Genomic DNA, 23,062 nt, shown 5'->3' with positions numbered 1-23,062 from the left:
AGAGAGTCACTGAAGACTTTCCAAGAGTCTCAGCTCTTGGAGTAAATCTTAGTGGTGGCAGGACTGTGTTTAATTGTGAGTGTCAGATATTTTTTGTGGAGATTTTCGTTATTTTTAATCACACCAGATGGCTTTGTTATGATTAACCCTTTCACACCCACATCACGCATTCCCAGGTAGAATTTGCAAGGGACAATCATAATTAAAAAACAGAACAAATAGACTGAACATTAAGATATTTGTAGTGCATGCACAGCCCTGAAAAAAAAGTATTATTTTCTAACTTTTCATATTTACTGTGAAATTATATAGGTACCACAAAAAGACACACATATATAAACAAAGAAGCAAATATAAAGGTAATAAGCTTTATTACTTTTTTTCTCAAATAGACAAAGATTAGCATACAGTACTTGTGTCATTTTCATTTTGTAATAAACATATTAAAACAGATATATATTTTACAATTATTTCTTTGTAATCTCTTTACCCTGTGTCACACCGCATTTAGAACGGATACTTTTCTCCAGCACGTAAACAAAACAAACAAGTCCCAAAACCATACATCATTACAGCTGTGCGTTCAATCACATCATACACGTCTGTTACATCTCACTACTTTGAAGTAGCAAAAATAACTGTACCCACTAAAGCCACAAATTACTTTTTAAATAAATTTACTAATTGGAATTATAAATAGAATTATAGTAGAACAGTACCTTATCAACAGCAATAGAAAAGAAACACCTTGCTGAGCTACAATTATTCAACGCTCATTCCCACATCTGTCCAGTAGATGGGAGTCATGAGCGCCACGTCTATTGGTTAAATGACTTGCTGTACGCAATTGCTACCACATGGGGCTCCAATATATTTGTTTTTGCAACAGGTCACAGATCCTTTCAATTCTAGGAAAATATGCACTCCAGACTTCTGTTAATCCTAGATTGGAGTTTACCAGTCCATGGATTAAAATAAAATTGATGAATTTAAATTTAGCATGGACTCTTCCTACACTTGCTCATAGTATTCCGAATTATTGAAACTTTTTGGCTATTATCCTCAGCTTCTCCTGGCCTAAGGGCAGGGATCATCCCGGTCTTATAGTGTACCGAGACCTAGATTATAAACACTAGGCCAAGTTATGACATCACTGAGAGAGGGAAATAGCAAATATATATAACAGGCAAAAAAGCTCAAGAATTTTAAAAATTCTAAAAGCAAGGGTGAGGAGACATTGAGTTGGCGTACGTTCCAAGTGTTAGAATGTATTTGGTATGAAGAAGAAAAACTATACGTCTGTTATTGAAAACGTACATTTGCACTGAGTTTGATTACAGTCACACAGGATGAACCATCGACCAGACAGAATCTTGTAGGAATTTTAAATCACTCTGCATGAAGATTATCTAGATTACAATTGTGGAACCCAAGTGGAAATATACAATCTAAATCTCTGCTTGATCCTGATTATATATTTTAGTGTCGAAAAATGTAATTCTATATATGACTTGGAGGATGGAAACCTCAGTGTTTTTAACACAATTGGGTTCATGTAGATTCTCTATTCCCCTCCCATAACCGGACACTTTTCTTTTCAGATGTTAATGAGATCTGAGGGTCTGATTCCCACTTATCACTGGAAAGGAGAGTCAGCGTCTTCCATTTATAAATCTGTATTCAGCCGGTGCTTCTATTGCCAGTTACCAGCTAACCTCTGTAGGCCTATTACTATACAGATTCTGTGGTGCAGATAGCAATGATGCCGAGAGTCAGGGTATACATTGGTGGGCAACATACCGCCTGGGAGTGGGGTCATATGTATCCCTCCAAAAAGAACTCTCCCCATATTCCAACAATCTTACTGAATAGGACAGCAATCTGTCATAGGATTGTGATGACGTCTAACCAAGAGCCCAGTCTTGGGTTAAAGTGTTACTTCGCTTCCCTGAACAAGTCAACCAGTTTGAGATATATTAATGCTCCTCTACAAATTGGAAGAAAAAATAAATAAAACTTGGCCCCTTCAGGAACCAAAGTGAGGGCCTAAAAAAAACATATTTTTTGTTTAAACTGGTAGTAAAAAAAAAAGTGACCATGAGCAAAAGAAACATTATTTTAGGTTTGTAAAACCTTGCAAATCCTTTGATACGACTTTCATAACAAACTACATAGTGTATACAAAGAGGACACTATAAGCAATGAACAGGTATAGTAATTAAATAATTATATAAAAACAATAAAAGATTTGGTGTTTCCCATCTGTACCATTGTCCAGCAGAGATGCAGTTTCCACAAACATTTAAACAACCATTTAATAAGTCCTATTAAAAACAGGAAATCAATATTATGAATCATCGACACATGTGCCCGTTATGGCCGCACAAAATCCGGTCAGAGGAAGAATATTGTGCGCTCAGAATCTGAAAAGATCAATAAAGTGCTGTGGTGAGACTGGCATCAGACAGCTTCCAGGATCATTAGCAGTGCAGGGGTGTCCCGAGTCCTGACAAGAGAAAGAAGAGGCGGTAATGACCAATCCACAGTGAAAGCAGTCTTGTTAATGATCACATTGTGAAATGAGGAGACAGGTTCTAGCTCAGTATGTCCCCTGGACCTGATATTGTGAGTCTAGTAACTGAAAGGTGGCCAGGAAGCAAATTTATGTGTCACAGAAAAAGGTCGTCGTGAACGGTAATGATCCCACCGCATCTCTTAGGGTCGTCTGAGAGCACTACTACTGTCAGTACTCGCAGTACGGGCCTCACATGCAAGACAGATCTCCGATGAAGCAGCATTTTCCAGCCTATGAAGTCAGACAGTACAACTCTCATAGGAAGCTATGGTTATTATTTTATTTTGAGGTCAGATAAGGCAGTGCTCATCTCTCAGCGAGTGCTGGGCCTTTGCATGGCTCTATAAAAGACCAAGGGGTAATTACTAAACTGCGGGTATGATAACGTGGAGACATTGCCTATAGCAACCAATCAGATTCTAGCTGTCATTTTGTAGCATATACTATATAAATGATAACTAGAATCGGATTGGTTGCTATAAGCAACATTTCCACTTTTTCAAACACGCAGTTTGGATAATATACCCCCAAGAATAAAAGTCTATCCTGAATTGCAACTATTCCATGTTAGATGCAAATATTAAGAAGCATTTCAAATCCATGCTTCGATTTTACAATAAATAAGATATTTCCCGGTTTTCATCTTTTACAGGGAGTTCTATGTTCAATCAATCATGTTTTTAATATATTTTACCTTTTATTACTTTTTTTTAAAATACACAAATCCAGTTCTTTGACTAGATATTAGATGAGGGTATATGCAATTGGATTACATCTTTTCATACCATTTATTTGTACTGCTATTTACTGACAGACATTTATATGATCTACTCTTTTTACACAACCTATTTCCCAGTGCCATCAACCATACTGTTGATTTTATTGCTGGTACTTCTGTTTTTTATAAACACATTATTACAGTCAGTTTCTCTTTGCAGGAAGAAGTAAAGTGACCTCTGGACATGAATACATGAAAGCATATTACAGAGCGGATTGCATGCATGCTTTGTCTGTGTGATCACTAGAATATACTTAATTTCCATATGTGAAGGATCAATATTTGCATGTGGGGAACACAGTGGAACATGGACAAGCTAGATACCACTGTATGAACAAGCCTTAATACCTTGAAAGCGTTTGTATACTTGAACGATAGCCTCCATGTCTTATTTTACTACAAGCTCTATAGTTTTCTATAGAGGGTTGAGATGCTCGATAGATCCACTTCCCTATTCAGAGGTTGCTATTCCCATCCATGTGAAACATATGACACATACATGCAAAACAGTAGCTGTACTAAATTCATTGCAGGATGCAAGCAAGAGTGGAAACAAGCATTATGGGGGATAACTGGGACAATGAACCAAACATCGAAGTGAACTAGTTACATAGATCATTATGGATCATACAGGTGATTGAAGCTTGATGTAAAGCATGCATCAAATACCTTAAATAAAAGGGCAAGCTGGCAATCCTTTACATAGGAATGAAACAGAGAAGCAGAGCCAGAATAAGAATCTTCATATCCCATTTACTTGGTTTTTAGAGAACTGAAACATCTCTGTGCACTGTAGTGGCCAATCACAACTGGCAGCACAGAGCCAGCCAAACACTCATGAGGCACACTGATTCCTAGCAATCTGATAGGCTGCCTTCTCATGAATATCTGGCCAGCCCACAAAATGACTGCCTCTACTGTGTGGAGGTGACAAGTGCTTTTTAATTCATAGTTTGCCCACCTGCGAAAATTTAGGTCCATTGTATTCTGCATTTTTTTACACCAGTTTCATAAGAATGCAAAAAGCTTGAGATGATAAACTGCACAGTTTAATAGTCAGGATACTTCTGCGGGTTTAATAAACAGACTTCGGCACTAATACATTGTATCCCAATCACTGCTGCTGTCTTATGGAGATACTGTTCAATCCCAAAATGCAAAGAAAAACGTAACACAGAGAAAAACAAAAACAGTGATGTAGTAACACATTTAAACACATCAGTACACCATGGCAATTCACACAAAATAAGGTATTGGCTCACTTCATATAAAACAAAAAGAACAAAAGACAGGTCTATTCTTATTTTAGTATTCACACAAACAGATAGATTAGTTAGTCCTAATCCCAATGCTCCAATAGGCTGATGTCTGGACTAACTAACTAATCCATCTGTTTGTGGGGGCGATTCTCCTAATCCACTAACAGGGCAGAATTTCTAATAACACTGTATAATCCTTCTACTATTATTAACACCACCATTGACTTCTATCTTTGCCTATATTCTGGCATACTGCTTTATGTGTGCTGCCAATTACTGAAAAGCAAGCAATTAATGTTTTTTTAATAAAAGAATGTAGAATAAAACGGTGTCTCTATATGAAGTCAGCCTGTTCCTTATTTTTGGTGCATTGCCATGATTTATTAAAGTGTTTATATTATATACCATTTTGTTTTATAGGGATACTGATTTTTTGGCCAACACAGCGCTGTTTTCCCCCTTTTAGAATAATACACCTAAATTTACACAGAATTCAGGATCTTCACCTGAGCAATCATGCTTTATTGCTGATAGCCCCCCTTCATGTGGAATAGGAATGCTACAAGTGTTAAAATGTTAAAAAAAAGACAAATAGCTGTATAAAGATCAACGTTTAGCATCCAACATTCAACTTTATTAGTACACCCACTGTTAACCCCTTCACTGCTGAGGCTTTTCTCGCCCCCGTGGAGAGTCTATTTTGGCACTTTTTGGGCTGGTCACATTCCAATATCAATATTGCTCATTTTTTTTATGAATTATCCACACAATTTAGATCTATTTTTTTTCGGAAGACTTTGAATTTTCAGAAAAATACCAGCTTATAGCTCCTAACACAGAATAGAAAAATCTACCCAACATGGTCAGAATAGTGGTTTTATATTGAAACCGCATAGCATTGTGAAACCAGACAATCTACTGCGTCCAATGAGGGTACAATCCCTCTTTCAAACCAGTAGTTTCTAGGAGCCAGGATGGGGAGATCTGGTCATTATAGCACCCCCCCTCCACCATATCTGGCCTGCTTCATCCTTTCTCTAGTGTAGGGTGTTATGGTCTCATGATCACCAAACAACATCTACTAAGGGGCCACATAATCTGAAAGAGTGGACTATCCTCTTTCGGAATGAGGGTATTCCTGAGTTTATTGAAGCCAGGATGAGGGAGATCCTCCCCCATTCCTGAACTTCTTGATGGCTTCTGTAGCCTTGGGTGTTATTGTCTGGTGATTACACACGATTGTCAGACAATACGAGGGTGCCCCTTAGTCTGTAGGTGCCAGGATGGGAGAGACTGGGCACTTTTAGCGCCCCTCCCCCATCCCCTGCACTACATATTGTTTCTGTAGTGCAGTGGCTGAGATCCACACAAGGATGTCATCATTCCCCATCTCTTCTCCCATCCCCACCGATAGGAAATACTTTTGGTGCATGGGCAAGTTTTATTTTTACTCCTTTATAAATACAGGACTCCAGGAGGTGTTTTAGGCCATGTCTGCCGTACAAATACATCCTCAGGGAGATTGCTCAGGATGTCTCATGGCTGTTCACAGTAGCGGGAACTAAATCACTATAAATTAGTACATCACCTAACAATTGAATGGGGAAAATAATGTATTTGTATAGGAACTAATAGAAATGGAGACAATAACACAAACAACTAAGATAACCAAAGTGACTCCAAAGGTGAGTTTTACAGTCAGAGGCGGATTTGTTTTTCGGCTGATTGTATAGTGGATAGAACATATAGATCTGTATAACAAGCTGTAGACAATGTATAGTCATTTAAGAGGACGACGTAATAAAGAACAGAATATTTTACCTGCCAGAACAGAACGCTGCAATGACGACAGAAGTGTAAGGTGTCCCCATATTGTTCCCTTTCTGGATAGTACTTTTGTAGTGTGAAGAACATTAATTTCCAGTCAACGTGACCATTTTCTGTCAAGATCAGATGTTTGCAAAACTAAACAATCAAAAAAAAAAAAAAGACAACTATTATTATTAATAATACATCCAGGCGTGATGAATGAATCAGGCCATGTGCACCACGAAAGCAGCGCACTAAACTACAAATATGATGACGTAATCTTCCCATGTATGTTAGGAAGAGAATTGTCCTACTGTTTCTCAGTGGTCTCCCCAGAGTTCCAGACACGACTTCCATTTTTTAAGCATCTCCTCTTTAGAAAAATACTAGAAAAATATTTTCAGAGTGCCCAAAAAAATAATAAAAAAAACAATAAGAAAACAGTACGCTTCATAGTCACTTGATAACTGTGGATCACACCTTTTTCTTTAGGTTTTGGATGAGAAAATAATCACTGGGAGACATGACTGGACTGTAGTACAGTCCTTCACATCAACTGATTTTTGCAATTTGTAAAGAGGGACAGTCATGAAAATGCAGGACATATTGTTTCTACTTTACGACATCCTTTAAATTCTGCAGAGTACTGCCAGCAGAACCCGGCCAAAACCCACTGGCCGTAGTCTTCCTCACATTTCACCGATTCTTGTTTCTTTCCAGATCAGTGATAGGCCCATGTTGTTTCATCCCCACTAATGGTTGTGAAGAGTAAATGTTCTAGATCTGCTTCATAAAAGTTCTTTTCAGAACACTTAAACATGTCACTACTTCAGCACTGGAGTGAGCATTCTTGGGACCAAGAGTGAACTAACATTTGAAATGCCTAGATGATCATGGGGATGGTTAATTTAGTCATTTCAGACAGACACTCTCTAGCTCCCTCCCGCCATCAGAACTTCCCCCAATCTGTCCAGCTTCAAACGGTGTTTAAAAACCCACCTTTTTCTTAAAGCTTTCCAGTCTCCCACTTAACTTTCTACCTGTTCTTCTGACTCTTCCCCTTCATTCCCCTTCCCCTAGCCTTCACTCCCCTTCATTCCCCTCCCCCTATCCATTCCTCCTTCTCTCCCTCCCTCGTGTCTCTCTGTTAGTCTACCCCACCCCTTAGATTGTACGCTCCTTTGAGCAGGGTCTTCTCTCCTCCTGTCTTCTCCACTTTTAACTCTGCTCGCCAGCTTCCCTGCCTTCCTCCTTGAGGACCCTCTTCTCCCGTCCCCTCTCGCTCCCTCCTCTTCCCCCTGGGGGTCTCCGTCTCATCCGTGCCCTCCCTCCTTGGGGCCGTTGTTGGCAGACGTTCCCCTCTCCCCGCCCCGCTAGCTGTGCCTTGAGCTCACTGAGTTACTGTGATTATTGTTTACTGTACTGTGCTGTCTCACCTCGTATTGTAATTTCGTTTGTTCCTGTACGGCGCTACGGACACCTAGTGGCGCCCTATAAATAAAAATTAATAATAATAATAATAATAATAGTTCTAACTACGTGGAGGCTTTTCATGGGCCTATACTTGCAGTCAAACATCAACTGGTCTAGGTGGAGAAGTTTTCTATGTAACCTTGTTAATCATATGATAACAAATCTTCTGTCCGATTACTGTTAACCATTGTTTCAGGTGAACAGCTGCCTTGCATACAAATCATTGAATAACTCATCAATTAATGCCTGAGATAAGCCAGAACATATATGTTACAAGGAGGAATCTTCAGTCTCTTAGTAAAATACTCACCAATTTCTCAGAAAAATGATACTTGCAAAGCTCTTTCCAGAGATGGCGGTCTTCACTGAGAACGTGCAATGTTGGTGTTGTCTGGCCCAGGTTGATTATGTCCCAGGCATCAGAAAATCTGTACAATATATTGCTTTGCATATGCATTGGTAGATCACACAGGGTAAGGCCATCGCCAAGTTGCTAAAAAATAAAATTTTGGAACAGAACGAAATTAGGGAAGGAGAACATTCCACTAAAGGGTTATAACAGAGCTAAAACGGGCAGTTAAATGGGCATACCGGATTCATTTCAAGGTTCATCAGTTGTTGCTGCCAGGAAAGAATAGTCTCTAAGCGACAAATCCAGGTGTTGATATTTCCTATCAGTACAGATTTGCCAACTTCCCGAATCAGGATGCAGAGGGTAGAACTCAGGTCATGAAGAAGTTCTCGTATTAAACGTGGGTTGTATTGATCTTCCAGAACTGAAACGATTAAAAGATACAAAGTAGAAGGTCTTTACCGAATACGACATAAAAGCACAGTGCAGTTATGTTTTTCAGTGGACACACTAGTTGGCAGGCATCTCACCTCCCCTCTGCATCATCTTAAACCAGCCGTTCTGAATGGCTGCTGCGCAGTTGTGTGGAGGAAGATGTTAATGCCTAGTTAGAACCAGTGTAATGTGAAATCTCCCTGTAACCTTAGGACCATCACACAAATTGTGTGTATTCCAAACACTGTTCACCGGGTGTCTTACTAGTTGGAGGAAGGGTTTGTTAATGCCTAGTCTGGTGGATGGCGATCTTCTTGCACTTTTGCATGTTGCTGGAGTTCTGGTGCCAAATCCTAAATGCATTAGTGAAAATACTTTTGTTTTATTTGTTTATTGATGGGTATGACAGAGTGAAATAGTAGTGGTCCTGGCGGTTTCCTCACACTGTAGCTGCTGTGCAGAAGCCGGTCTACGGTTTGACATCCCACCAGCTTGGACAATACAGTTCAAGAGGGCAGGATGGCTCGCCATAGTCTAACCTGCAGCTAGCTGTAAGGGCTTCTGCCCAACAGCTGAAGTATGAGTAAACCAGCAGGTTTGCAGCAGGGCCGGATTAAGTGAATGGAGGCCCCTGGGCTAAGGGCGCCACCCCCCCCCCCCCCCCAAGCGCTTACCGTCACTGTAGTCCTGCGTCCCCGGCGCGTTGTAAGCTCCTTACTGAGGAGATCTCGCGAGAGTTCACTCGCGAGATCTCCTCAGTAAGCAGATTACTGAGCGCCAGGGACAGAGGACTACAGTGACAGTGCTCAGCAGCATTGATCGGGCTGGGGGCGCTCCCGCCCCCGGACCGATCAATAATGCTGCGGAGGACTTTGAAGGGCCCCCTGGATGCCCGAGGCCCCTGGGCTATAGCCCAGTTAGACCTCGGGTTAATCCGGCCCTGGTTTGCAGGGACAGAAGGAGGAGAGTACTATTTCACAACATACTGCACATACTGCACAAATGGCAATACAGACTTCATTTATTTTTTTTAAATCTAGGTAGAGACCCATCTAAATAAAATATATAAAAAAATGACTACTGAGGAGTGTAAAGAACCAGGGCCATACAATAGCACTGTATGTTTTATGTATTGCCGATCATGTTACGTACATAACATGTTTTCTTTTATCAGGGAATCGTAAGCACCAATATTATTCCACAAATACAATAATAATCCCAATCCCATTACCTTTTCCAACAATTGTTTCCAATATGTTAAAATAATTCCTCTGCGCTGCACCGCTCAATGAGGTGAGCTGGGACTTTGCAACCAGCTGAAGCAGCTGGAAGATGGAAATAAAGATTCTGGATGTAAATACAGACCAAGTCATATTTATATCGTACGTAGAAAACAGCAGAATACATTTCTAATGTTACACAATCTGCAATAAAATGTGTGTGCTAAGTAAAGCGTCAGAAGTTGGTGTGGTGTAAAAGCACTGACTGTGGAATTATGTTTATATTCTATATAACTAAGCTTCCTTATTTTTAAACTATTTACAATACACTGGCAACAATAACAAACATTGTAAAATAAATATTAAACCCAAAAGGTGGACATTCAATTCGCCTCGATGTTCTGACCAAAATCTTTGCTAAATATTTCCTCACATCCCATAGAGGGGTGCAGAGAAATGAGCGGAGATTCCTTATCATAATAGGTGGCAATATGAGCATCCTAACATCAAGGCGATGTTCAGAGACAACCCATGGTGAATTAAATCTGCCCCAAACAGTTCTATATTTATTTTAAAAAAAACCAGTTCAGTCTTACCTGGACTTTTCACTTTGTTGTTTTGTTAAAATGTTTGAATGGGCTATTCTTTGCCCATGAAATCACTGGACAATCTAGTACATTCTAGACTAGTGTTGGCTAACCTGTGACACTCCAGGTGTTGTGAAACTACAAGTCCCAGCATGCTTTGCCAATATATAGCAGCTTATTGCTGGAACGGTATGCTGGGACTTGTAGTTTCACAACACCTGGAGTGTCACAGGTTAGCCAACACTGTTCTAGACAATGATAGCTAGAATATGATTGATTGCTAAGGGCAACACTTAAAATTTGTCTTTTTTAGAATGTTAGATAAATAGATGTAAACACGTCATTCCTCACTTTAGTGTAATATGGATCATATACCAACTGACATATCAGATTACAGTGGATAGAATAATGCTGGTAACATGACAAACTCCCTTGAGCTATCTGGATCTCCCATGGTTATTAGAATAACTAGAAAAGAAAAATGCAGAACAGCATCCTTTATAAAGCCAATATATACAGACCTCTTTTCTATGACAAAGTAATACCTGCTTTAACCAATGTGACAGAAAGATGCAACAAGTGCTCTGGTAAGTGAAGGTGCAACATACAGAGTCTATCAAGTTTTATTTTGTGTTCTTTAACCTCACGAACATTGATGATTAATAATAGAAGTGTTAAATGACTTACTTTGACAACATAATTGAATCTTCGGATGTCCTGTATTGCGCTTGAAAAGTCTAAACGATTAAAAGCTTCACCCAAGGTACAGTATCCATGTCTCTGTTAGAAAAGGGAGGGTAAATTAATACAGCTAATGAATAGGATAGAGTTATCAACTATTCAAATGCAGAAAATATAAATTCACCATACTATCTGGACCTTAATAATGCAAATCAGTTTAACTGCTAGTTAACAAATACTCACTAATATGCCCTATTTACAAATTATCACTAATTTATCACATTAGTTTTTGGGGAATTGGGAGGGGGTGGACGTAGGTAAAAATCAAACATTCTGGAGGGCCGTGGCCGGACAACCATTGTTATCAGACGTACCTAGCTTGTGCTCCATGCAAGGAAGTCCTCCAAACCTGGAGGTGTTTCATTTTTATTTCTGCCCTCTACATCCAGGGATTGGAGGCCTGTTCTTCTTTCCTGCCGCTAGAGCTTAGTCCTTGCGGCTATCGGTACCGTCCTTGGTGGGTCTACTGCTGCCTCCAATGTACATCCCAGCCTGACCACAGAGCTCATATGCATGATAAAGGATTACTCAAAGACATCTTGAACCATTGACTGACACAGCGGCCCTGGTTCTGTATCACAACGCGGACTCCTGGATGTTTAAAGCGGTAGAATGGTAATCCAACTCCCCCACCACCGCCCAGACGTGTGCCACTTTCAGATCGGGACCCTACTGTAGCTCCGGAAGTTCAGTCACTCTCACTCACATACGTACCTACACTCTACTGTAGGTTCCAATCTCCACGACTCTCCCCCACTTGGAGCTCTTGTTGGGAGAGTTGAGCCTTGCCTGCTCATTGAAAAACAGAATTGGACTCCCTGCATCTCCCAGTGATTGCTTGGGCGATCTTTAACACAACAACAGCCGAGTTCATCATATGACCTGGTGCTCCCCCAGGATATAACAGGCGCATTACTGAGTCTGCTCCCACAATCATTCCGCCCAAACTCACAATCCAACACTGCATTCTACATATTCACTGACACAAGCAATAAAACACTCAACTGCAAGTATTTACCGTATCAGAGAGTACTGGCTACCTCTGCTGCGGAGTTCTTGGCATCTTATTCTGGGTGGCTGTGACTGGTGGTCTCTTTATCCCTCTGTTGAGCGAATGGTTCGGGTCACACACTGATCCATATCCCTTAAGTATAGTACTCATTGCCCTGCTCATCGTTTCCGTTCCCTGATATTACAAACAAATACCCTCTCCTTGGAAATACATTTGTCACTCCTGTAAAATAGTTTGAGGTGAATTTCCAGCAAAGTAAAACTGAAAATAGGGCTTTGTATCTTTTATTTTCCAGCCCAGAGAAAGAACTTTGTTGTTAACGGATATCCATTAACCAGGGTCACCGTTTTTCAGCTATATCACCAGCAGAAGGATCTCCTATTTTGATATTGGCTCACAGCATTTACAAAGCAGCATTTCTGAGATCTTAAGTGCTCTAACTATTTACCTCTACTGACTGTATTGCCTGACTTTCTGTGTTATATTCTAAAACGACTCCCAATATTACCCCTTTCCATAGTCTCTGCTCTCCTCTTATAGTTATGTAGGTCAGCTGAACATAGACTGACTAAAGTCCATGTGGGGTATATAACTGTCTTCCCATCTGTCATTAGGAATCACTGTTCTCAGAATCTACAACGATCTTCAATTGTGTAAAGACTCCGTGCATTCAGGACGGCCAGACTATTTTTGTCTCAATGACTCAAATGAACTACATCTGTAGTTACTGGATGACAGCTTAAATTTGATGTCAATTTTGTCCTCTCCTTGGACCATTAGCTTTTGGAACATTACCAGTTTACCAAATTTGTCTGCCTCAGTTTCACTCGCTCTCCACATCTTGCAATAATGTCCAAAAAATAAAAAACACACACTTGTCAAATGTCTCACATCAAGCCAACCAACCCCATCTAAACGGGCACCTTCTCCCTCGCCATCAGGGAGCGATTCAGAAATGGAATCCATGATGGACAACCCTTCTGCCCATTCTTCCAAAGCAGATATTGTACCCTCCTCTCTGGGATAAAAATATTAAATCACAAAGCACGTTTACCACGGCAATGTCTAACCTCATCTCAGAAGTTGCGGATATCGGAAATTGTGCCGATGCGCTTGAGAGGACGTAGGAGGAGATCAACCAATTCCAACAATCTTTAGAAAAAAGAGTTGTTCACATACGGAATAGTCTCCTGTCACTAGCCGACAAACAAAACGATACAGAATATAGGGGCAGACACAATAACTAAGATCTGTAATGAAGGGACTACTTTTTACACCGCTTTCATATGCTGGTTCCCTCAATCTCTGACGACATGTTGTAACTTGACAGTGCTCCCTGGGCCCTCCGCCCCCATTCCCAGAATTCCAACACTCTGAGGAACATCATTCTCCACATGCACTACTATAAGGCAAAGGAACAAATTCTCAGAGTTGAGAAGGCGCACAGAGATTTCACTTTACTAAATGGAGAGAGATGAAAGACATAACTCAAGCCTTACAACAAAATAAAATACAGTGGAGCTTTCCTTTCTCCCTCTAATTTCAAATGAATAGTAGAGTATTAACAGCTAGAACCCTTGCTGATGCCCGACTAATGCTCCCAAAATTAAATCTCCAGGCCCCTGCATCATCATTTCCTGGACATTCACCTGCATGTAGTGCCACACCTTTACCTCAGAGGGCTCCGAAACAGGTCTGGCATCCCGCCTCTTACAAGTCGAAACCTCCTCCTGTCACAGGAGATGTTCCTGGTTGGTCTTCTCTGAATCCACTTGCCCTCCTATGGGTCTCTTGTCGATTCCTTCTTGGAGGTTCACCAGTTTCAGTTTCCTGTTCTCATGGCTGAGGTATGGGCTTCTTTGTTTAAGTTTCATCTGGTCCCTTAATCACACAGGGAACCTTCAGAATTTTATACCTATGACTCTACTCGATTCCCTAGACCCCTTTGATGTTCTTACTCCAAGAGAAGTAGGTTGTTTGCCGTTAAATGCTATTGGTTCCTTATCACACATGGCTGATTTCTAGTTAGTACGGTTTGTTTTGTATATGTTCCTTTTTGTTTCCCTGCAGGTTTCTTAGACTTCCATTGACCACAGCCTCCCGATTCTATACCAGGCATGTGACATGCACCTCTGTTCGTGTTTTTGGCTTTCTCAAGGCTCATTTCTCCTGCTGATCATCTGACATCACTGGTGGGTAAGTCATGTTATGTATATTCTCATTCTTTAATATGCATTGCTTTCTACACAAGCTGGTATTGTTCTTCATCTTGTTATTTCTGCTTGCACTAATGTTCCATTTACACATATTTGATATGTTGTATTGGTCCTACCACAAACCCAAGACCCCTAAATTTCACACCTACCTCTATTATATGTAGAAATGCCAGCACCACTACACTCCCCTCTGGTCCAGCTTTAGACACCTTAGGCTTTTTAGAGGTCTCACCACCTGGGTCCAACTCCTCATGGACTATTCATGCAGTTGACTCTAGCCCCATTTCACCCATCCCCAGCCCTCTCCTCACTCTACCCCTGAGCCAGACTCCTTGGGGCCCAGTGGCTTTGACTCCCTCTGTCTACACCATTGTTTCAAACTGCCATGGCTATTAAATTCATATCACTCAATGTGAAACATCTGCATTGTCCCCAAAAGCAATTCACTTTGTTACTCTCTTTGGCAACTAAAAGGCAAAATGGTGTTCTTGCAAAAGACTCACTTCTCTGGTCCCTGCCAACTAGATCTCAAATCCAAACCACTTTCCATGTTCTTACCCTGTCACCGTTTTATTTGTTAAACACCTCACATTAACACCCTCGGAGATAATCAGGGATCCAGAGGGGTGATATATGATGTGTAATTTTACCAGCAGGGGATTTAATCAGAAGGACATTGCTTTGGGATAGTTTTGACCTCAGGATGGAAGCTAGCAACGTGTCCTCCTTGCTTCCCTTTCCATAGAAAGCTTGGTTTAACCATTTTAAAAGAAGTTCCCCGCTTTAGCGGAAAGCAGAAAGTTTACTTCCCCATTTGCTGCCCAAAGTTTGTTATAGTCCACTGGTGAACCCGTAGACTTGTGGCTCTCCTCTAGCTTGGGTACCAGATTAGATGCATCAAATAATTCCTGAGTCTTCATTTATATTCGCCAACATAGCTGCTCTGGTTAAACTACCTCGGATCACAGCCGTTTGGGTGTCCTAGAGGAGCAAAGGTGTGAATGATGAGTTTGCGTTAGCTGCATAATAATGTCGGATTTCAGTATCAATTTGTAATTTTAAATGGGGATTAAGTAGAGTCCTCTCATTTAAGTGGCAGGTAAATTGCCACTGTCCAGGCTGGGGGCCAACAATATCCACTGTTGCCGGGACATGAACTGACCAAGCGATGGGGAGAATATCAAGACTGTTGTGCGACACTGAGGAAGACCATGCCCAAAAGCGTGTGTACATTTGTGGATAATGTCCAGATCCTCCTCTACAGGGAACAACTTCTCAATAAAATATGGTATCCATGAAAAAAAAATTCAGCATTTTTAAATAACACATTTTCTCAACTTACGTGTTACTATAATAGCCCCTCTGCCCTCAGTGACCCTTCAAGATATTTCAGACATTTTCCTTTAATCTCAACCATTAATTTAGTTTCATTGTTACATAGAACATTCTTTCAAAGTGGTCTTATGGCCACCATGGCTCCTGCCTCTTCCACCCCCCACCCAAAATACACTACTGTTTTCATTGATTTTGTTCTGTTTGTACTTCACTCATACCATTGACAGTTATCTGCAGGCACTTAGAGTTCTTGCTTGGTGACTTAGTGTGGCTACTATGTAAGATGTCTATTATTAAGGTCACTAGTAACTATTGTGCTTTTCACATTGTTTTTTTTTTAAAAAAACTAAATAAATTTCTTAAAAAAAATAAATCATACATTCTAAAAATGTAAATCAAACCTTCCAAAGTGAATATATTGATTGATTCTTTGTCTCAATTGGTTGAATGTAAAATGGATATCCTATTCTAACCTGTAACACTACACACCAATTATAACAATTAATATATGTCAGATAATATACCTATAGAAGTATACACAAAATGACTTATGTTGCAGAAAAAAAAAGTTCTGACACTTTATTAACAGCCGCTACGTCCTGCCTTTCTGCCAGTTCCTTCCCATCCCACAGTGCACTGTGCAATTGGATCCCCTATCTGGTGTAACAGACCTGTTACTTTAGAAGCACACAGAATCAGAGACATACAAGAGGAGTTCCATGCCTTTATTTTATTGATTGGTTAGAAAAAAAGAAAATAATTCGTACATTCGCCCACCGTCACCACACACACACACACAATTTACTGATATTTCAGTCAATCTATATATCTATAGATCTTTGCATTTATAAAAATACAATTTTAGCATTAAGTGATACATGGTTTAGATTTCTAGTATATTTAAAATATATCCTTAATATTTAGAACCTGTAAAAAAGGGAAAATGAAGGCTTTCAACTTTATAACGCCATGGGCTGATTTCTAATATCCTAGGAATCTACTGTATAACAATACTTTATTCCTGTATAAAATAAATTGTATTAAGGAAGCTTCTGGGTAACAGAATCGTTCATGTACAAAAAACTTGCCTGAAAAGTAACTATTTGGAACTGAAACACAAATAGTGTTAAGCATTACTACATGAATACACCGCACAGCACAAACATATCAGAGCTGGTTGGACCGTTGGTGTTGTTCTACTACAGGTGTCCTATCAGTACTATGGATACATATGCTCTGAGCAATGCTTAATTTATACTTCTCCATAGCAACGAGTCACAGGCAAATGACCATACTGGACTAGGCAGGGATGAGTATTTTGGTAACTGTGGGGGACTGCCACTTTAAATGCACACACACACTGATATAACATTCCTATTTGCAGACCATGGTATAAGTTACAACTTTATTTTGCAGATAGTTGTCATCTCATGGTGAACAACAGAGACAGGCAACAACTGATCCTATAAATGATATTGAGCTACAAATCCAAGTGACCAGACTTGCTGAGACTTAATGAGCTAAATGGCCTCAGGTCACCCATCCCTGGTGTAGCATATACTTACTTCCTTTGTACTCTCTTTCTGAACAAAAATCCACTTTTCTCTGTAATAGTCTGCAAAAAATGATACAAATATATTATATATACATACATGGTAAAATATTGCCTCTATCCTCCTGATCACATAAATTCCCATGCCTTAAATGCACCAATTCTCCATATTGCAACACATACATACATATATATATATATATATTAGTACAACCCCCTTCCCCGTCACTCCCCCTAAATCAGTGAGCCGGCTGGCTAGTATTTCTCCAATAGCCTGCAGTGACAACAAGCACATGCTGCAAGCAGTCCATAGCACTCTGCAATAGAGCCATGTTGCAGTGCAATGGATGGACTGAGCCCCCCAGACCCAGGAGCCATGGCGAGAGACAGCTCTCCTCCCCCACTTGCTATATGTAGAGTGCAGAATCAATTAAGAACAGGTTGCCCCCAACACCATCTAATGATCTCTATTCAATAAATAACTTGCAAAGAATGTCATTATTGCCATTAGCGAAACAGACTACTGCACAGCAAATAAATATATGCATCATTGTCTTACATTGTGACCTTGCAGTGTTAAATTGCTCCTTTTCCCTTTTTTGGGCAGAAAGTACACAATCTTCAGGTGTATAGGTTTCTCTGTCATCTAGATTTAATCTGAGGGTTAAAAAAAAAAAAGTTGTTGAAAAATGTGTAGAAATTTAACAAAAATATTTTTTCCTATATTAACCACTTATTAGAACAGAACTATATATACTAGATTTATTAGACAAATCAATACCCTTCTACAGAAGGATAAAATTAAACATTTAATAAAACCACATTCCCGGGTATGGTGAAATGTCACCCTACTCACCGGTCCCCTCACCTGAGCCCAGGGGCTGCATCCAGTATTTTCCCAGAAGCTGGGATTAGGCGATTCTGGGTGGAGAGAAGGGGAGGGGCTGCATGGCCAACCAGTACAATATGAAGCTACATGCATGGAGCCTGCAGCATAGTAGTCCAGGCAACATTTAACTCACATGTACAGTATGTTATAATATACACAATAAATGCCTTTAATCCTGCCACAGTTTTGCTATGCACCAGTTAAACAACGTTTTTTTATATATTTTTTTTTTTTTTTAAATTGGCTTTGTATACCTTACTATATTTAAGAATGTCCCAAAAAAAAAAAAATCAAAAAAAACCGATAGGGCTTCCTATGATAGCACAGTGAAATAAAAAAAGTTTTTAAAAAGTACTTTATGAAACAGAAATCAGCAAAACAATAAGCTTGTTTCCATAATTCCTACTATAGTTCTATTAAAGTAATTCTATCGTTTTCAAATAAGCATTGCCCAATCGATTGTATGTTTCCAACGCACAAAGTGATTTATTTTAGCAGATGTAAAAAGTTATCAATTCAATACATTATTAAATAATACAGTACAGTACAGTACAGCCAATACCAAAAGATACATACATACCGCGCTCTTACTGCATGCATTCGCTGCGCATCCACGGGACCCAATGGACAGTATGTCTGCTTAGAATACTGTGTCAGAGTTGACTACAGACCGTGGGGGAGCAGCTATGATTATATACAGTGCAGTGTTACACAGTGAACAATAGAGATGACGTAGCTTACTTCTATAGGTCCAGACAAAGGGTGGCTCCAGGGTAAACAGGTCATAGGCTGATTCAATCTAAGGAATCCAAAGGTGGGGGTCGTCTCTCCAGGGGGTCTGCTCCTTTCATAGCCAGCATTATACAAAGGTTTATTCCCTAATATCAATAACTAAAGTATGCAATGTGCGATCTCTTCGCCGACTGCACCGGACAGCTGCTGATGAATAGGGGATCAATACGATATCAGGCATGACACCTTTCCTATAACCTAAACCTTTAAGAACACTAAAATGTACATATAATCATATTCTTTAAACTAATAATAAACCAAATACTATCTGCTCATAAATTACACTGTAACGGAACCAATATGAATATGAATTATATAGATAACGAAATGTTGTAATGAGAGTGTGTGCGTGCATATCTTACCGTGCGATCGCACCACGCGCTGTGTTAGGTGGCGTACGGATCTGTGTTACTTGGCGTACGCATTGCAATCGCACGACAAAACAGTATTAACCAATATACTTTCGTTCATCCAATTATACGACTTCGACAGTTCCCTTTAGGCAAGATGGAGTCAGGTCTACCATATTGTATATATTGATAGATTTAGTGTAACAGAGAACAGTAGCGGACGTGTCACCCACCGTTAGATGCTGGCTCTGCTGTATCTACCAGTGCTGACAAGCAGGGGAGGTCTAAAACAGTAGCATGGGCTTCCCACACCGAGAGACAGCCCTGATCACATCAGAGATGGCCTGTGTTCAACAGCGTAGTGTAGGCTATATACAGCAATCAGTGGCCAGGAACCAGAAGCCAGTTGAGTTTTAGTCCATCTGCTGCTAATGTAAATGTATCCCTCAGAGGTCAGGACAAATGGGGTGAGTTATTGCATTCATTCTCCAAGACTGGTTACACACAGATGTGCATGAGATGAAGTGGGGAGAGTCACCATAACCTGTAGCCAATTATTCCATTAGAACGTTAGCAGCACAGAGTAAACCAGCTTAGACAACATGCAGCCGATTAGAGTACTTAAACCCCAATAGCAGCCCAGCGAGGCGAGACTCCTGTCATACTGATGTGGGATACACACCTCCATAAGAAGGTAAAATATCCAAATATTTCTGCTCTGACACAAACCAGCTCACTGCTGATCAGAAGAGGTAAAGAGTAGACTACTGTACTTACAGCTGGAGATTAAAGTTGTTGTTTCTTTCAAAATCATCACAATAGAATTCACACCTTTTCCATCCATCTTCAGTTTTCATCCAGCTCCACCCTGGAGAACGCCAGTCTTGACCCAGAAATGGCATGACTGTCCTGCTGAGCAACATGATCTTGTTACTTCACATCCTTTTCAAACCTCACAATGGACTGCTCATGAAGGACTAAGGGCTACATTTACTAAACTGCAGGTTTGAAAAAGTGGAGATGTTGCCAATCGCAACCAATCAGATTCTAGCTGTCCTTTTGTAGAATGTTCTAAATAAATGACAGCTAAAATCTGATTGGTTGCTATAGGCAACATCTGCACAGTTTAGTACATATACCCCTAAGTATCTAAGGATATATGTTTATTGTTTTGAACCAAAAAAGCAGGACACCTATGTGACCCGAAGTGTACTTGTGCAATAAAGCCACCCCAAACTTCCTTTTACACCATTTATAAAAGTAAAACTGTTATAGGAACAATGCAATTTGGATTCATCAGGAGTTTAAAGTATGTGAAAATAAGTACTGAAAGTTTAAAAAAAAAAGGGGGGGGGGCAATCTTGATAAAACGCGACATGTGAAAGCCCTAGGCAAACCCTAAATAGGTTAGGGTTATGTGAAAGTGGACATAACCTTTAGGGGAGAATAACTGACAAATTTGTAGTTCACATTTTAAACTAAGACATTTAAAACCGTTACCCTTAATTAAGAAAAAACCCCAATGAATTACATCAACCACTACATTACTAATAGATCACATGTTAAGTCACCGAACTCTATTTGTGTTCTATAGGCGACTGTCTGTTATAGCGAGTCTCTCTCTCTAGTTGATAATAAAAACGGGGCTATACTTTTGTTATTCTGTTGCAACATGTACCTATCCCAAATAGAGCTATATTCCATACTAGGCTGTTCAGACAACATGATACCTGTGCTATTGCAATAAAAAGTTGCCTGTTAGTCCATACTGTTCTATGATGTCAGGTTGTTCTCTAGTATAATACACAACGCCGCTTGTGCTTGCATAGTTGTTACAGCTAAAGAACAGTAAATCCTTGGTGTGGGAAAAGTGTATTCTCAGTGAAGTCAGTGGGAAATATATAGGGGTAAGTGTTAGCAGGTGGTGTCTTAAGAAAAAACATTTATATTCATTTAAAAAAAACAAAAAAACAAAACACATTTATTAATTTGCTGGTCTATCTTGCAGCTGTCTAATGCTGGTCACATATAGTTCTTGGGATACATCTCCAATAGCAGCTGACCAGAATTTTGGACATACAGAGACATCTTTCTTGTTTTGAGACAACACATGTGGAGATATTGGCGCAATTTACTGAGATCATCTCACGTTCCCCCCTACTAAGCGTTTCCCCATGTTGCTTATATGATACAAAATTCTATTTATTGTGATCATTAACTTGAAGTTTAAGTGGTCCCAGAAAACACAACTCCCCTTTATATAGCTCACTATCACATTTCCAAACTATCCTGTTACCTAGTCTATAGATAGCTTCTTCACCAACTTGCATTAAACCACAGCAACCAGACACTTTTTCCACTGTCTAACCTGCACTAGATATATAAAAGATAATTGCTGATTGGCTGTGTTTCAGTGCAAAATTTGCACCAAAATTAGGTTAGTAAATTAATTCTACCGACTATCTCTTCACAGAACACTCGCAATACAGATCTGTAGTGTTTCCCTATTCCTGAACATTCAATTCTTATTCTATGTTTCCACAGAAAGCAGAGAGTTCACTCAGTTGTCCTTAGCACCGGACAAGTCACTCACATGCGGCTGGAGCAGTACCCAAAACATGCATGTGTGCATTTAAATCACTTTCCTCATATGCACATTGTAAACTCTAGCAAGTGACCAGAAGTAGGTTTGTTTTAACCTGGCACTATGCAGGGCTGCACAGTATGCTGATATTGTCTAAACAAAATATAACAATGATAATAATGTTTGGCAAACATCCAATCAACACTATAAATTAATTTGTACTGAACTTTGATTCATGCTGAGTCCTCCAATGTGCCAAGTTCTGAGGAGAGAACCATTATCCACGGTTTCTTGGGCACTCGGTAAACAAACACAAGACTCCCACATGCCTTTAACCCCCTTCTTCCCCCATAATAAATGTGTTATATAAGTAAAGGATGTGGAGGTGTATACATGCTCTGCCCATGCTAATCTGCAATCGTGCTGAAAACAGACTGTCAGTAAAGGAGCACAGTGTGTAACAGAGGCCGGACCTTCAAACATACAGTATTATGATGTTGGAAATTATATATATATATATATATATATATATATATATATAATCTGTAGCAAGAGGCAGAAATAAGCAGCAAGATAGATTACAACGTAGTAATAATAATAATATCAATTAAAATGCATTGATCACTAACCCTACTACATATCCTTGTATTCTCAACCCCATAAATTACCAGCGTTAGATAACCTGCCTATCTCCAACGGCTGTGGAACTACTAGTCCCAGCATGCAGGTAACAATATAGCCGCGACAAGCTATGTATATTACATATTGTATTGTATATCCCCCGTACTTACTGCTCCTCCCTTCATGGAGGATCCAGCTCTTATTGACGGAAGCACCGAGACTTCTCTCTTAATATGTAAATGTCGTTGTCCCCGCCCCGCTGTGTACTGATTGGTCGGAAGAGAGAGAGTCTTATCCGGGATCTCTTAACTCCTGAAATGCTCTGCTTTTATTGGAAGCTGGACGGAGTGGATGGTGGTCACATGACCTCTACCACGTGTTTCTGTTTTGGTTCTTCCCCCTCCTCCCCCTTTGCTGCTGACATGATACATCCACTGAGGAGAGCGGCCATAGGCTGTGTGTTATACCTGTGCTGTGATATA

General features: G+C 40.0%; 1 protein-coding gene across 3 annotated transcripts; it reads right to left on the bottom strand.

The window, feature by feature from the left end:
• Window positions 1-355: 355 nt before the first annotated feature.
• FBXO25 (F-box protein 25) lies at window positions 356-22,836 on the bottom strand. Of its 3 annotated transcripts, none has more exons than XM_075201523.1 (11): window positions 22,751-22,836; window positions 20,153-20,287; window positions 17,904-18,001; window positions 17,358-17,407; window positions 11,176-11,268; window positions 9,913-10,006; window positions 8,486-8,670; window positions 8,205-8,387; window positions 6,434-6,577; window positions 4,023-4,049; window positions 356-2,506 (listed from the first exon to the last, which is right to left on the bottom strand). In XM_075201523.1, the coding sequence occupies exons 2-11, from the start codon at window positions 20,275-20,277 to the stop codon at window positions 2,417-2,419; spliced, it is 1,089 nt and encodes a 362-aa protein (XP_075057624.1). In that variant the 5' UTR covers window positions 20,278-20,287; window positions 22,751-22,836; the 3' UTR covers window positions 356-2,416. The 3 variants fall into 3 exon arrangements, with proteins under 3 accessions (XP_075057624.1, XP_075057625.1, XP_075057623.1); XM_075201524.1 differs by having other exon boundaries at window positions 20,153-20,284; window positions 22,751-22,824; XM_075201522.1 differs by lacking the exons at window positions 4,023-4,049; window positions 22,751-22,836 and having other exon boundaries at window positions 20,153-20,284.
• Window positions 22,837-23,062: the final 226 nt, after the last annotated feature.

Source organism: Mixophyes fleayi, chromosome 3 (genome assembly GCF_038048845.1).
Source record: "Mixophyes fleayi isolate aMixFle1 chromosome 3, aMixFle1.hap1, whole genome shotgun sequence".
NCBI lineage: Eukaryota > Metazoa > Chordata > Amphibia > Anura > Limnodynastidae > Mixophyes > Mixophyes fleayi.
The sequence above is the reverse complement of the archived record's forward strand: the minus strand, read 5'-3'. Positions and strand labels throughout refer to the sequence as shown.